This window comes from Carettochelys insculpta, chromosome 1, assembly GCF_033958435.1.
Source record: "Carettochelys insculpta isolate YL-2023 chromosome 1, ASM3395843v1, whole genome shotgun sequence".
NCBI lineage: Eukaryota > Metazoa > Chordata > Testudines > Carettochelyidae > Carettochelys > Carettochelys insculpta.
This window is the reverse complement of record NC_134137.1, coordinates 127,955,322-127,970,196: the sequence shown is the minus strand read 5'-3', so window position 1 is coordinate 127,970,196 and position 14,875 is coordinate 127,955,322. Positions and strand designations below refer to the sequence as shown.

Genomic DNA, 14,875 nt, shown 5'->3' with positions numbered 1-14,875 from the left:
ATGCTTAAGTACTGTTCTGAACTGGGATCTAAGATTGTAAACTGGTTATTCTTTCCATACTCTTCTAAACTTCAGCATGATAACCTTGTCTGGTATCCAATCCCAAGTAAGGAATGGATCGTTATTTTTCACATTGTGGTAGTTCCTAGGAGCTCTAGTCATGAACTACGATTTTATTGTGCTTGGTGTTGAGTAAACAGTAAACAAAATAGATGGGGTCTTTCCCCTGCAAGGACCTAGAACCTGGGCTTTAACCGGAGCTGAGAAATCTACACGTCAGTGAAACAGGCCCACAGCCTGAGCCCCATGAACCTGAATCAGCTGGCATGGGCCAGCTGCAGGTTCTCCTTCGCTGTGTAAACATAGTGCAATCCAAACTGTGTAGTTAAGCCAGTGGACCACTAGTGACTGTACAGAGCCCCATCAATCCAGGCAGGATTGTGCCTGAGTATGCACAACCCCTACCCAAACTCCTCTGCAGACAGCAGGGGAGTTTACATGCTACACTGTCCCTTAAAATGCTATTGCACGCCTTGCCTGAGTGCTTTACCAGCTCTAGTGGGGACATAGGGTTGGGTCTCTTCCCTGCCTCCCTTGGCTGGTTTGTGCTCCTGGAGGCAGGTGCAGCACATCCTGAAGTTCAGAAACTGCAACTGTGCCTGTGCTTGGCATACAGGGAGGCTCGCTACGCCCCCTCTGTCCACGGTCTATTCCTATATAAGCAGCAGCGACTTCCTTCGGGATTCAATCGCAAAATAACTCAAGCTGAGTGGAATTTCACAGGTGCCAATGGAGTTACACCAGAGATGGCACTGACCTAGTGCCTGCTACATTTGTTCAGCAAAATTTTAAGAAGCGTCTGCCTAACTTGTGTACCCTCTTACCCATTTTAGATCAAAATACAAGCCTATGTGTAAGGCTGACAGACCCTGGTCATTGGTAGGAGAGACGAACCTGTGACCTTGGGGGCTAAGGCCCTGTGCTCTACCACGTGAGCTGAAAGCAATTTGGCTCTTAGCTAAGGCTGTAGAGCAGAGACATTACTTTCCCTTGTCACTGATCTCAGTGCCTCTGGGGTTACATAAGGAAATTGGTGGAAAGATTCGTACTCATTTCCATGGGCTTTACCTCTGGCACTTGTGTATTTATGTGCCTATGGGTGTGGAAAGTTTAGACAGCTGCTTATGAAAACTGGCCTTTCTCATTGGTTTAACAAATAAATTTCTGTCCCCATTGCAGAAAGTGGCAGGTTGGTAGAGAATGAGAATACCAGTCTTTTTTTTTTTTTTTAATAATTTATGCCTTCGTTCTTTTCCTTGCAGTGTGACATCATGCATCAGAATTTGTTAAATTTCCTCCCAGAACAGGAACATTCAGAAGTTTATAAAATACTGTCTTCTCAGATGCTTATGGCAGATTCTGCCTCTCCAGATTACCTAAAGAGTAAGCTTTGTTTTATCATTCCCACTAAATGAAAAGCAAGAGAGAAAGAAGATTTCTGTCTTCCAAGGATGGAGTCTATATGTGATATATGTTACTATGACTACTTTGCATCTTTAGATATATTTTCATTCATTTTGAAACAGATGTGGGCTCTAGGAATGATCCTTCTGTTCAGTTTTAAACTAGACTCATTTCATTTATTTGCTAGAGCAAGACTTCGCAGAGTAAAATATTGTATCTTAGAAGAGAGTAAGAAAAATAGGTATGGCCATGAAAATTTAGAAGTGTTCAGCAGACACAAATCGCACCTTAATTGATGTTTCAACTTGTTAAAATTATATTCTGTCCATAAATATCCCACTAGTGCACGTCTGTGTGTCACATTGCACTTGAAAAATATGTATAAATAATTCAGAATTTGTCTTATCATGTAACTTATTTTTCATAAATAATCTTTTCACTTCCTTCATGTAAATTAGCACTAAGAGTGGGAGAGACAGAAAACAAGGAGCACATGACAGTAGCATCTACATAATTTTAAAAACCACTTTATAGGAAACCCACTGGTATTCCAGTGTTAATCTTAAAGATATTTACCATCTGTGAATTATAGAAAGAAAAGCCTAAATCAGTAAGGGTTATACACGGAGGGTCTGATTCTGCATTACATTATGCCAGGGTTATAGCAGTGTTCCTTTAATAAAATTGATGAAATGGAGTGGGGAGCCAGGTCCAAATTCTGTAAGGCAGCCATAAAAAAATCTGTTAGCAGTGATTTATTTAAGGCTTTTTTCACAGAGCCTTCAATCCTGTAATTAGCATGCTGGTGGATTGCACTCAGTGGGGATCAGCTAGTACAGCCACATGCTATCAGGTGCAGGATCAGGGCCAAAGTTTCCGTTCATTGTGTTTAGTTTAAATAGCCTATTTATTTATTTCTCCTTCTTCTAACAATCCAGCTGACAATGATTTAGAGTTTTACTGTCATCTTCTGAGAGGAAGTTTGAACCCGAAGGAATTTCCAACATATGAATACATAAAATTTGTAGGGAATTTTCATTCTTACAGCAATGGTAAGCCTCATCTTTCATGTGAATGTTATTAAATGTTTTATTTGTGCAAAAAGCATATGTGGTTACGTAGAACAGTCAGTCTGCAGCTGAAAGGTTATTTCTAACAATATGGCATAAATGTAGTTCCTTTGGTAGTTAGCAACCGATTAGTAACTGCCAGATACATATTGTTGAAGTCTGTAGCTGTTTAAACTTTGTGTCAGTACACTTTACTTCTAGACTGGTACCACAGTTATCCTGTTCTGGGTATCTGCTGCCTTTGTCCGGTGTTGAAAGTCTTGGGGGCAGTTTGATTACACTGACTAATGCTAAGTATGTCTAAAATTAAGATCCCTAAGAAAACTTTCACCTCTGAAAATGTTACTCCCAACAGCTCCATTGCTGAAAAAAACTAGTGAATCTTCTCCATCACCATTCCTCCATGGAATTTTGCTAAGTGCTATAGTGCCTCAAGATGAAGTCTACGATATTGTAAGCTCCCAATGATGCTGTTAGATTTGCTCCATTGTGGCCACTAACGCATTTAGACGGGATCCACTAAGGTATCAAGCAAGCTCAACTCCCCTTGACTTACATGGTGGCTGGATAACTCAGAGGAGCAGATCAATAAATCCCAAACTGTTTCATTTCATATTCCATCCCAAGTAACCTGTATTTATAGAGTAACAAAGGCAGAATTAAATTCAGCAAACATTAATAGAGTATGTTTGGACTGAGGAGATAATTTTTCAAGGGATGACAAATAATTTATATATGTAACATGCTCTGTCAAATAGGCTGCAATACAGCTTTTGAGAGACAGCGAAGAAATACTCCTTTATCACTACTTCTTTCCCTGCACCACAGTTTGCCTTTGATAATTTGCCTGTTTGAATTCCAAAGAGGTTTATTTCAGAAGTTTCTGTTATTGTCCCAAATGGGTCATCCTCTGCAAAAATTCCTCTCTGTGCTTTCCAAAAGCCACACGCCACATTATGAAAAACTTTACTGCCCCATTTAACTTTCTTGATCCATATGAGTAAAATAGAAAGGCACATACAGCATGGTAAAATGTATTTCTGACTTTGTTTCATGTGATTTATGAGTTTATTCACATAAAAACACAACACTGCCTTTCTGTCTTCTGTTTTTAGTCTCTTCACTGTTCAGAATGACGTGAAATTTAACAGAATGACATACAAACTGACTGGCTGAGCAGTGCAGCTTTCTAGAACAGAAGCTTGAATTCAAATGATCACCTATAAAGATACATTTCTCACTTTGAGAATTTTTGATCAAGTGATGTACAAAGATTCTCAGTCTTTTTCCTTTCCTAAGCCTAAAACTGCCCCCTATTTTCCTATCATGACTCCATATCCTATAGACAGACATAGATCTTTAGAGAAGTACAGTTACTCTTGTTCAGAAAAACATTTTTTAAAACATTTGTCCATGGAAAATTCTCCCCTAGTTTAATGTATTAGCAGATTCCCCCTAAAGGCCTGACTTGATGCCCATTAAAGTCAATGGGGTATCTCCACTGAGGGCAGAGGGCATTGAATCAGATCCCAAATGCCTCCATTTAGAGCTTTCATGTATTGTGCTTTAATTCATTTTTGTTCTTCCTCTTTCTTTTTTCTTCTGACCTAGATAAAATTTAAATCCGGACAGGTTCCAGCACTGAACAACTGTGGAACTTTCCCCCTTGGCTTTCATCCCCCTTTTCTAAGTCTCTCCTTCCATTCTTCTCCCTTTCAACTTCTCATCTGTCTCAGACCCTTTTGGTTGGGAGGCAGGGTTTTGCCTCTCTCTCTCTCTACTAGGTGAGGTTTCATCTCTCGGAACCTTTCTTTTCTTCCAGGCAGAGATGCGGGATCGGTAAAATGCCACCTATCTACCTCAGTAGGAGGGAAACCTGATGGGGCCAGCCATGAGTGGGAAGCAGGTGGGTGGAGGAGAAGAAAGCAGCCAGAGGAGAAGGGCAGGTGTTGGTCTCAAAGAAAAAAAAGTATTTCTTTCTCCACATACTTTTTAATTGTGCCTCAAGTAGTAAGGAGAGTTTTACCTCCATCTTCTGGTTGTCCTGTATTTTTCAGGAGACTACAGCTTGCAATAGCAGAGGTGCCTGATCAGAGATTATAGTCAATTTTATGTCATTGTTAGTAACAGTGCTCACCAAACTCAATATTACTAAAAATAATTGAATGGTTAGTGTGTAGAAGGAGTGTGTGTGTCAGAAAAAGGGGCAGTCTCTCCCTGTAGGATGCTGCAGCCTTCACATGGCCTTAAACCCAAATCCGACATCTGGGTGACAATGGGCTCCCCTTTAATTGATGTAAACCTTAGCCTAGGTTCTTAGGAGTCTCTTTTGCTCTGTTCCAGCAGCCCAACCCTCCACTCCTTCGCTGTAGGTTTGGAGCTGTGCTTATCAGATCCCACAGTTCTGAGTGTCTGTTTTAGGGGGTCAGCAAGAAACTTTTTATTCCTATTGGGACCAAACTGGCAGAGGCCTGGTGGGCTTTTTTCCTTTCCTCACAGCTTTCTGGAGGCACAGTGAGGTTAAATGGGCATGGGATTTACTAATTACTGGTAAAGCTTGGTAAGGGTGTTAGACCATTGCAGGTTTCTAGTGTGATTAGAAAGCTGAAAGGAACAGTTTGCTGGAGTAAAAGACCTGGGAATTTGCTGATGGAGCCTTGTGCTCATGGGATAGGGAGCACTGTGGTGTTTATGGACCAAGGTCTTCCCTTTCATACCTTCTGTCTCCAGCCCAGGTGTGAGCTTGTGTGCATGAAAGGGTTTGGAAGAGCGAGCTGAGTCCTAGGGGTAGGCTGAAGAGAAACTACCCCAAGTTAAGGGTTGTATGGTAGGAGACCTGTAACCACAACACTGATACCACTTAAAAAGCTTGGCATGGGAGAACGCAGGGATCAAGCCAGAAGCCTCCTTCCCAGCCCCTTGTGCCTAGTTTAATTAAGTTGCAGCCTGCTGCTCAAAATCCATCCCAGCATCTGTCTGCATTCATCAACATTTGTACCGGGGGAGAACTGTAATGTTCTCTTCTTGATTTTGGTTATATATTAGGATTGTAGTTGGGCTCTGGAATAGGTTTCAGTTCTGATTGGCCTTTAACTAGCTAGCTGTTGGAGGGCCATTGACTGTGATTTTGTCTGTATTTAATGCCTCCAGGGTACTGAGGGAATTGACAGATGTCATTGCAGTGCCTTTGGCTATTATCTTTGAAAACTCATGGATATCGGGAGAGGTCCCGGATAATTGGAAAAAGGCAAATGTAGTATCCATGTTTAAAAAAGGAAAGGACAATACAGGGAACTATAGACCAGTCAGCGTTACCTCAGTCCCCAGAAAAATTATGGCAGGGATCCTCAAGGAATCCATTTTGGAGCACTTGGAAGAAGGGAAAGTGATCTAGAGTAGTCAACATGGATGCCTGACCAATCTGATTAGCTTCTGTGATGAGGAAGCTGGCTCTGTGGATATGTGGAAGTCGATGGATGTGATATACCTTGACTTTAGTAAATCTTTTGATACAGTCTCCAACAACATTCATGCCCATAAGTTAAGGAAGTATGGATTGGATACACGGATTGTAAGATGGATAGAAAACTGGCTTGATGGATGGGCCCAACAGGTAGTAGTCAATGGCTCAGTGCCTGGTCGGCAGTCGGTTTCAAGTGGAGTACCCCAAGGATTGGTTCTAAGGCCAGTACTGTTCAACATCTTTATTAATAACCTGGATGAGGGGATGGATTGCCCCCTCAGCAAATTTGCAGATGATACTAAGCTAGGGGGTCAAGTAGATACATTGGAGGATAGGGATAGGATCCAGAGTGACCTAGACAAATTGGAGGATTGGGCCAAAAGAAATCTGTTGAGGTTCAACAAGGACAAGTGCAGAGTCCTGCACTTGGGGTGGAAGAATCCCAAGTACTATTACAGGCTGGCGACCGACTGGCTAAGTAGCAGTGCAACGGAAAAGGACCTGGGGATTATAGTGGATGAGAGGCTGGATGGGAGTCAACATTGTGCCCTTGTAGCCAAGAAGGCTAACAGCATATTGGGGTGCATTAGGACAAGCATTTCCAGCAGATCTAGAGAAGTTGTTGTTCCCCTCTATTCGGCACTGGTGAGGCCACATCTGGAGTATTGCATCCAGTTCTGGGCCCCCCAGTATAGAAAGGAGGTAGGTGCACTGGAGAGTGTTCAGTGAGGGCAACAAAAATGTTTAAGGGTCTGGAGCGCATGACGTATGAGGAGAGGCTGAGAGATTTGGGCTTATTTAGTTTGCAACAGAGAAGACTGAGGGGCGATTTAATAGCAGCCTTCAACTTCCTGAAAGGGATCTCTAAAGAGGATGGAGAGAGGCTTATTCTCAGTGGTGAGAGATGGCAGAACAAGCAGCAGCGGTCTGAAGTTACAGAGGGAGAGGTGTAGGTTAGATATTAGGATAAACTACTTCACCAGGAGGGCAGTGAAGCACTGGCATGTGTTACCAAGAGAGGTAGTAGAATCTCCATCCCTAGAGGTTTTTAAGTCCTGGCTTGAAGTGGTCATAGCCCGGATGATTTAGTTGGGGTTGATCCTGCTTTAGTCAGTGGGCTGGACTAAATCACGTCCTGAGGTCCCTTCCAGCCCTAGAATTCTATGATTCTATGATCTGCTCGACTATAGGAGATGCTGGGGCTATTTGTTCTTGTTTGTTCCCATCCCTCATATCTTCAGTATACTTCCCCAAGTAGATAGCTATCATGTAAGACTTTGACCTCTGTGGCACAGTCACGTGTATTTCAGCCCACAAACCTTACTTAAAAATGTACTCAGTGATATTGCCTCTTCTCACCTTAGCTCAACCTTTCGTAGAGGATTGGTGCTGGGCAGGAAATATTCATATAATTCTGTGTTCAACTTGGGATGGAGGGTAACATACAGTCAGGCTGTCCCTCTCAAACCTGGTCTTTTATCCCATTCTGACTCGACAGTGTTCTTTCTCACATCTTGCCTCTTCTTACAGCTTCCTTCTTCTCCTGCCTCCTGCAACATTTCGGGATTTTTTAAATAAATATGGAAACCATTTCTGCAATCACTGTGCTAAGTTTGCACCCAGTCTTGTGCCAAGTGAGCTGATCGAGGTGTCTAATGAAAGCTGGTGATTCACTGAATCTGTTTATGCTTCTTGTATATCTGTACCATTTTTGTATGTGAAGTTATAGATGTTGGCTCTCTGCGTTTATTAGAAATGTTTTAGTGCTGGAATTCAGAATGGAAGGTGTGGTCACCTCCCAGTCAGGTAACATGGGCTGAATAAAGAAACAGCCACATCAGACTTCAATCCACATCTCAGGAATTTGACTGAGATGTGTCATTTGGGAATCTGCCAATGGGAAAATGCCCCAGCAGTTAACCTGACCAGGTGGTCCACCATTGAGTACGTGCCTAGGAGCAGAGAACTTCCTTCCACATGGCAAGTCAATAAAAAAAAAACCTGGCAGTGGCCATCTCGTCCTTTACTCTTCAGACCGCTGCTCTCAGCCTCCATCTTGGGAGCAGGTTGCAAGAACATCTCTGCTATGAACTAAGCCTGTATGGACTGGGGATCCATCCCTCAGAGGATGTATTTTCAGAAACTTTCAAAATAGCAGCTTATACCATCAGCTGTGGCCTGCATCAAGAAATTTGATTGATGCATGTAATTTAGCCACTTGAACCGTTTTTCTCTCTCACCCTATTCTTTCTTTCTCTATTAACAAATGTTTAGATTTTAGATTATAAAGGATTGGCACAGAGTGCTGTTTTGGGTAAGATCTAAGTATATATTGACCTGGGAATGTGTCTGGGCCCTTTGGGAGCTGGAAGAATCTATGTGGATTTGGAGAAGTTGGTTTACAACATCCCACCTGAATAAGGATGGCTACTGGTTTGGGCATTGTAACTGCTGGAGAGTCTGTGGGATTTGCTGATGTAACCCCTTGCTGGCTAGAAAGACAGCAGAGGTGTTTTTTGTGACTGGTTTGGTTTGCTTCATAAAAGAGGGAACCCCAGTCAGGGCAGCAAGTGGCCAAGTGTTAAGCAATTTGTCCCAGTTGGGTTCTCTTAGTCCCATGGAAACTTCCTGTGTAGTAAACCTCCTCTCAGCTTTTCATTACCTGCTTAACGTATTGCCACTCTCGCCTCTCTTCTCCCACATCTCTATCTAAATGCCTTATGAGCTTCCCTAACTGCTCAGTACTCCCTACCCAGACCCTCTGACCCCAGGGGACATAACATGAGATGCTTGTTGAGATGCTTCCCCCATGAATAGGTGTAACTGACTTACATGTGTTTCTTGGAATATAAAAGGAATTGTAACCTTACAGAATAGAAAATAATTATATCTCACCTTAGAGAGTTGAAAGCTGATCTAACATTCCTGGGTAACTCACCTCACTAGATCAGAATCTGAACAGCTTTAAAAAGGCTGGGTTCAGGGCTGCTGACAAAGGGCCGGGGGCAACTGCCCTGAGGCCCTGTTACCAGATTTGCCCCTAACTCTGGGGTACGCGCATTTATTTGGGGTTGCGGGGAGGGAGAGATGAGTAATTCTATCTGTGCCCTGCTTGTGACACTCATGTTCCTAAGGAGCTTCAATTTTACTTCTGCTAATTCCCTCCCAATGGAGCTACGCTGCCTGACCCAGGGTCCACAGGTGTCAGTTCTTCCCACCTGGGACTCAGGTGAAAACACACACACACACACACACAGAGCCAGAGCTCATCTGAGAGGACTGGTTCATCAGCACTTACAAGCTGACACCTTATGGCTACGTCTACACGTGAAGCCTACATCGAAGTAGCTTATTTCGATGAATAGCGTCTACACGTCTTCCAGGGCCGGCAACGTCGATGTTCAACTTCGACGTTGCTCAGCCCAACATCGAAATAGGCGCAACGAGGGAACGTCTACACGCCCAAGTAGCACACATCGAAATAGGGATGCCAGGCACAGCTGCAGACAGGGTCAACGGGCGGACTAGCGCTTCCGGGGCAACAGCTAGCTGCTCCCTTAAAGGGCCCCTCCCACATACACTCAGCCTGCACAGCACGCAGTCTGAGGATCCATAGGCACACAGACCCCGGGCGCCGCAGTCATGGACCCCCAGCAGCAGCAGCAGCAGCAGCAGCAGCAGCTAGAGGTCAACCCAGCCCTCCCGGCAGGAGCAGGGCTTGCCCTGGCCCATGCCATGTCGGAGGCAGCTGAGTACCTCCTTGCCCCAGGGGAGGAGATGCCTCCAGGGCAGCAGGGCTCAGCCCCTACCCCTGCAGCACCCCGCTCCACCCCCCGCCTCACACGCCGGTGGCTGTGGAGCTACCCCACCAGCACCGACTGGTGGGAGCGGCTGGTGCTTGGGGAGTGGGACGACGACCACTGGCTCAGGAACTTCAGGATGAGCCGGCAGACATTCCTGGAGCTGTGCCAGTGGCTCACCCCCGCACTCAGGCACCGGGACACTGCCATGCGGCGTGCCCTCCCTGTGGAGAAACGGGACGGCATCGCTGTCTGGAAGCTGGCCACTCCGGACAGCTACCGATCCGTGGGCCAGCAGTTTGGTGTCGGAAAGGCCACCGTCGGGGCTGTCTTCATGGAGGTAAGAGAACCCACAGGGGGAGGCCAGGGCAGAGCAGGCCAGGGTAGGGCAGGGCAGGGCAGGGGGGCCAGGCCAGGTCAGGGGGGCCAGAGCAGGGCAGGGCCACGCACACCCTGCTCACCCCTCATTGGGGCTGTCCCATGTGCTTTCTCTGCAGGTCGTGCATGCCATCAACGCCATGCTCCTGCACAGGCTCATGAGGCTGGGGGACCCACATGCCACTGTCGCCGCCTTTGCCACCCTGGGCTTCCCCAACTGCTCCGGGGCTCTGGATGGGACTCACATCCCCATCCGCGCCCCGCATCACAGTGGAGGACGATACCTCAATCGGAAGGGCTACCATTCTGTCGTCCTGCAGGCCTTGGTGGACAGCCGGGGACATTTCCAGGACATTTACGTGGGCTGGCCTGGCAGCACCCACGACGCCTGGGTTTTTCGGAACTTGGGCCTGTGCCACCGGCTGGAGGCGGGGACCTACATCCCCCAGAGGGAGATCCCTCTGGGGGACACCAGCATGCCCTTCTGCGTCATCGCAGATGCGGCCAAACCCCTCCGGCCGTGGCTCATGCACCCCTACACGGGCCATCTCTCCGCTAGCCAGGAGCGCTTCAACGAGCGCCTGAACCGTGCGCGCCAGGTGGTGGAGCGCTCATTTGGCTGCCTCAAGGGACGCTGGAGATGTCTCCTGACCCGCCTGGATGCGGGCCCCAACAACATCCCCCAGATTGTGGGTGCCTGCTGCGCCCTGCACAACCTAGTGGAGAGCAAGGGGGAGACCTTTCTGCAGGGCTGGGCCGCGGAGGCCGGCAGGGCACACGTGCAGCCACCTGCTGCCCCCAGTCGGCAGGTGGACCCCGAGGGGACCCGGGTCCGGGAGGCCCTGCGGGCCTACTTCGACCAACAGGCCGCGGGGTGAACTCTGCCCAGGCCCGCTACTACCCACCCCTTCCTCCCCCACACTCCTGCCCCAACGCCCACACCATGGAGCACCCCACCGCCCCCCCCTCCCCACTTCTCCTGGACAAATGACAGCACGAACTTGTGGCTGAACGTAAATTTGTTTTTTCTGGCCGAACCTTTTTTTTGGGGTGTAAATAAATATGTGAAGCACAAACAGAAAACTAAGTACAAACGTTCAGCCAAAGCAATATGTACACAAATAAAACAATCCAAAGAAACAACTGTGTGGCATACATAATAAAAAGAAAACCAGGGAGGAGAAAGGGGAGAACTATTTACATGGGGGGGGACGGGGCAAACGGGGGCACCAAAAAAACAGGGTCCAACTATATACAAGGCGGGGGCCACGTCCCGGGCCCCTCGCCCCTATAGCCCGGCACTGGGCGTGCCCGGCCGGGAGCCCCGCCGCACCTGCAGTCTGGTCCGCGGCTGGGTGGGAGCGGGCTGCACCGGAAGGTATCGGTGCCGGTGAGTCTCAGGTGGCTCCAGGGGTCCCTCGGCGCTCTGGCCCTCGCGGGTGGGTGGTGGGACGACGGCGGACGGGCCGACGGCGGACGGGCCGGCGACGGCCGGAGCAGCTGGTGGTAGGGCTGCAGGAGCGGGCGATGGTTCGGCCGGCGCAGCATGGGGGGCCAGGTAGTTGACGAGCCGGTTAAATGTCTGCATATAGGCCCCCCATGCCTCCTGGCGCCAGGCCAGTGCCCGCTCCTGCAGCTGGAGGTGCTGCTCCGAGACCTCCAGCTGCCGGCAGAGGATGGCCAGCAGCTGGGGGTCCATCGCCGTCGGCGGTAGTAGGCGCGGGGTCCGCCGTCTAGCCCTCCGCGGGGCCAGTCGTTCCTCGGCCGAGGGGCTGCCCTGGAGCGATGGTCCCGGAGGGCTCTCCGGGACAACCGAGGCCTCGCCGGCGCTCTCTTCCGGTCCTTCTGATGGTGCAGATGCAGGTGCAGGACACAGGAGAGGAGGGGGGAAAGAAGAATGGAGACAGGCGTTAGTGTGGGCCCCGAGCCGTGGCCTCTGTCCCCCCCGCCCTGTGCTGCAGGTTCCCCATCCCCGTCCCCGGGAGATGCTGCTGTGATGGATGGGGTTCAGGGGTCCCCCTGCCCTGCACCCCGTCCCCTGGTGGGAGCGACTCTCACTTCACCCCGCAGGGTCTGAGAGCAGGAGAGGTTTCTTAGGCCACAGATGCCCAGTTTCTCCCAGGAGTGACAGCACCAGCTGTCGGAAGAGACAGTCCTTCCAACCCGTCGTGGGGAGAAGACCCCAAGGGGGGCCCCTCTGGGATGCAGCTTTCCCCCTCCTCAGGCTGGCTGCCTACCAGCTCTCCCTTCCCCTAGGCTCTACCTGTGGCCCCCGCCCTCGCCCCCCAATTCCAAGCCAGCTCGTCTCCTCCCTCCTGTTTGTTCAGGGCAGAGGTGTCACCTGCCAGCTGTAGCGCCAGGATCCTCCTTTGGCCCTGGGAGCTCTTCGGCTCTTGTGGCTCATATGTAGCCTGAGTCTCCCTTTGGCACTCCCCCCACTCCATCACATGCTGCTGCTGCGGGGTGTCCCACCCCCTCTTCCCGGGGGCCCCTCGAGGTTCCGCTCCCCCCTGGCCCGGGGATAGGGCATGGCACTGTCATGCAGGGTGTGGGGGGGCAGGGGCTGATGGCTGCAGTGCTGTGAGGGCCATGGCCCTGGTGTCCTTGGGGCCATGGCCATGTGAGCGTGTGGGGGGCCCTGGACACATCTCTGTTACCCCCGCCCCTCAAGCCCCGGGGTGTCCACCAGAGAGGGGTACCTACCTGTGGGTCCGCTCCCACGGTCCGGAGATCCCCGGGGGTCGGAGGCCCTGCTGCTGCTCCGGGATGGCAGGAGGAGGATCTGCAGGCTGGATTCTGCGGAGGAGGATCCCCCCTTCTCCTCCTCCTCCTCCTCCTGCCACGATGTCCCGGGGATGGCCTCTGGGGGGGGCCCCCGGGGTGCGGGGCTTGCCTCCGGGGCGGACTCCGTCTGCAGGGCCTGCTGGGGCTCGTCAGCCGAGGTGTCAAGGGTGGCCGGAGGGGAGGAGGTGTGCCGGGAGCCCAGGATGTCCCTGAGCTCCCTGTAAAAGGGGCAAGTGACGGGGGCGGCCCCAGATCGGCTGGCCGCATCCCGGGCCCGGGCATAACCCTGCCGCAGCTCCTTCACCTTACTCCTCACATGATCCGGAGTGCGGGCAGGGTGACCCCGCGCAGCCAGGCCGTCGGCCAGCCGAGCGAACGCATCCGCGTTCCGCCTCTTGCTCCCCATTACTTGGAGCACCTCCTTCTCGCTCCAGAGCCCCAGCAGGTCCCGCAGCTCGGCCTCCGTCCAGGAGGGGCCCCGCTGCCGCTTTCCAGACTGGCTGGCCCTCTGGCTGGGCTGGCTGCCCTGGCTCCCCTTGGGGGGGGGTCCCCTGGGGGCGCTGGAGGGGCTGCTGGCTCGTCATCGCCGCTGGCTGGGTGGCTGAGGGCTGTGCAGGCTAGCCGCGTGTGCAGGCTGCAGCCTGCACGTTGCCTCAGCTTCCTGCAGAGTCAGGGAGGGGGAGGGGACCTTTAAGGGGCTGCTCCACGCGGCCACCAGTGAGCTGAGGGGCTGGAGAGAGCGTCTCTCAACCCCCCAGCTGATGGCCGCCATGGAGGACCCGGCAATTTCGATGTTGCGGGACGCGGATCGTCTACACTCTCCCTACTTCGACGTTGAACGTCGAAGTAGGGCGCTATTCCTATCTCCTCATGGGGTTAGCGACTTCGACGTCTCGCCGCCTAACGTCGAAGTTAACTTCGAAATAGCGCCCGACGCGTGTAGCCGCGACGGGCACTATTTCGAAGTTAGTGCCGCTACTTTGAAGTAGCGTGCACGTGTAGACACAGCTTATATGTCCCTGTACTCAGTGGGCTGGGTTGCACTGTAGTGCCAAGCTGTGAACTTTGTGCCCTTGGACTCAGTGACTGGGTTAAACACCACTCTCAGCTGCCACCCCCATATGCCACCCCAGTTCAGCACCCCCTCCTCAACCGCCCCCCCTTCACAGACCAGTCATTCTACTAGTGATCCACTCGATGGGCAAGCCCCACAGGAGCTCTGGGCAGCACAGGGATCTTTTAGCTTAGGTACAAGAAGTGTTGTTGCAGAGTGAATGGGGAAGCCAGAACAACGCCCCCGAGAACGAATGAGCCAGAGAGAAATAAAAAGAGAGAAGCAGCCAGTTTAACAATGAAAGTTATTTATTTCTGGGTAGTGAGTATATATTTAGCTGTTACAATAGTAAATAAACTGATTACAAATGTTAGGGCTAGCAAGCCATATAACTAACTACAGAAGGCAAGGTCAGGAGGCTCTGCTGAGAGAGAGAGAGAGAGATCTCAGCACTCTGTGGAGCTTGCACTGACTGGGGATCCCAGATGGTGATGGTAGTGGTGGGGGTCCAAAAGGGGAGGAGATAAGCGGAGCCTCCAGCATGATCAGGCAGGAGATGATGAATCCTCAATGGAACGGATGTAGAGTTTACATCCAGGCATCAGAACAATTTCTTGAGTAACGGTAGGTGTTTACATGTAGAGACAGGACAATGGTTCAAGAAAAACACTGGATTTGATTATGGGTAAACAGAGGCGAGACAATAGAGACAGATCATGCCTGGCTATGGGTGATGTTCTTTAAAGGAGCTCACAATGCAACTAGGCAGTGTCAGTATTTTGAGTATCGATGGGATCCATTACTAGGATTGGTCTGATAATGGCTAATTTGGGTGTGGGCAGACCTGGGTTCATCAGTATCT

General features: G+C 50.2%; 1 protein-coding gene across 1 annotated transcript in view; it reads left to right on the top strand.

Moving 5' to 3' along the window:
- NPAS2 (neuronal PAS domain protein 2) overlaps window positions 1–14,875 on the top strand; it is a 188,285-nt gene that overhangs the window by 119,929 nt on the left and 53,481 nt on the right. The window contains exons 6-7 of the mRNA XM_074983272.1: window positions 1,323–1,443; window positions 2,403–2,516. Of these exons, the coding sequence (XP_074839373.1) occupies window positions 1,323–1,443; window positions 2,403–2,516 (235 nt within the window). The remainder of the gene's footprint in view (window positions 1–1,322; window positions 1,444–2,402; window positions 2,517–14,875) is intronic.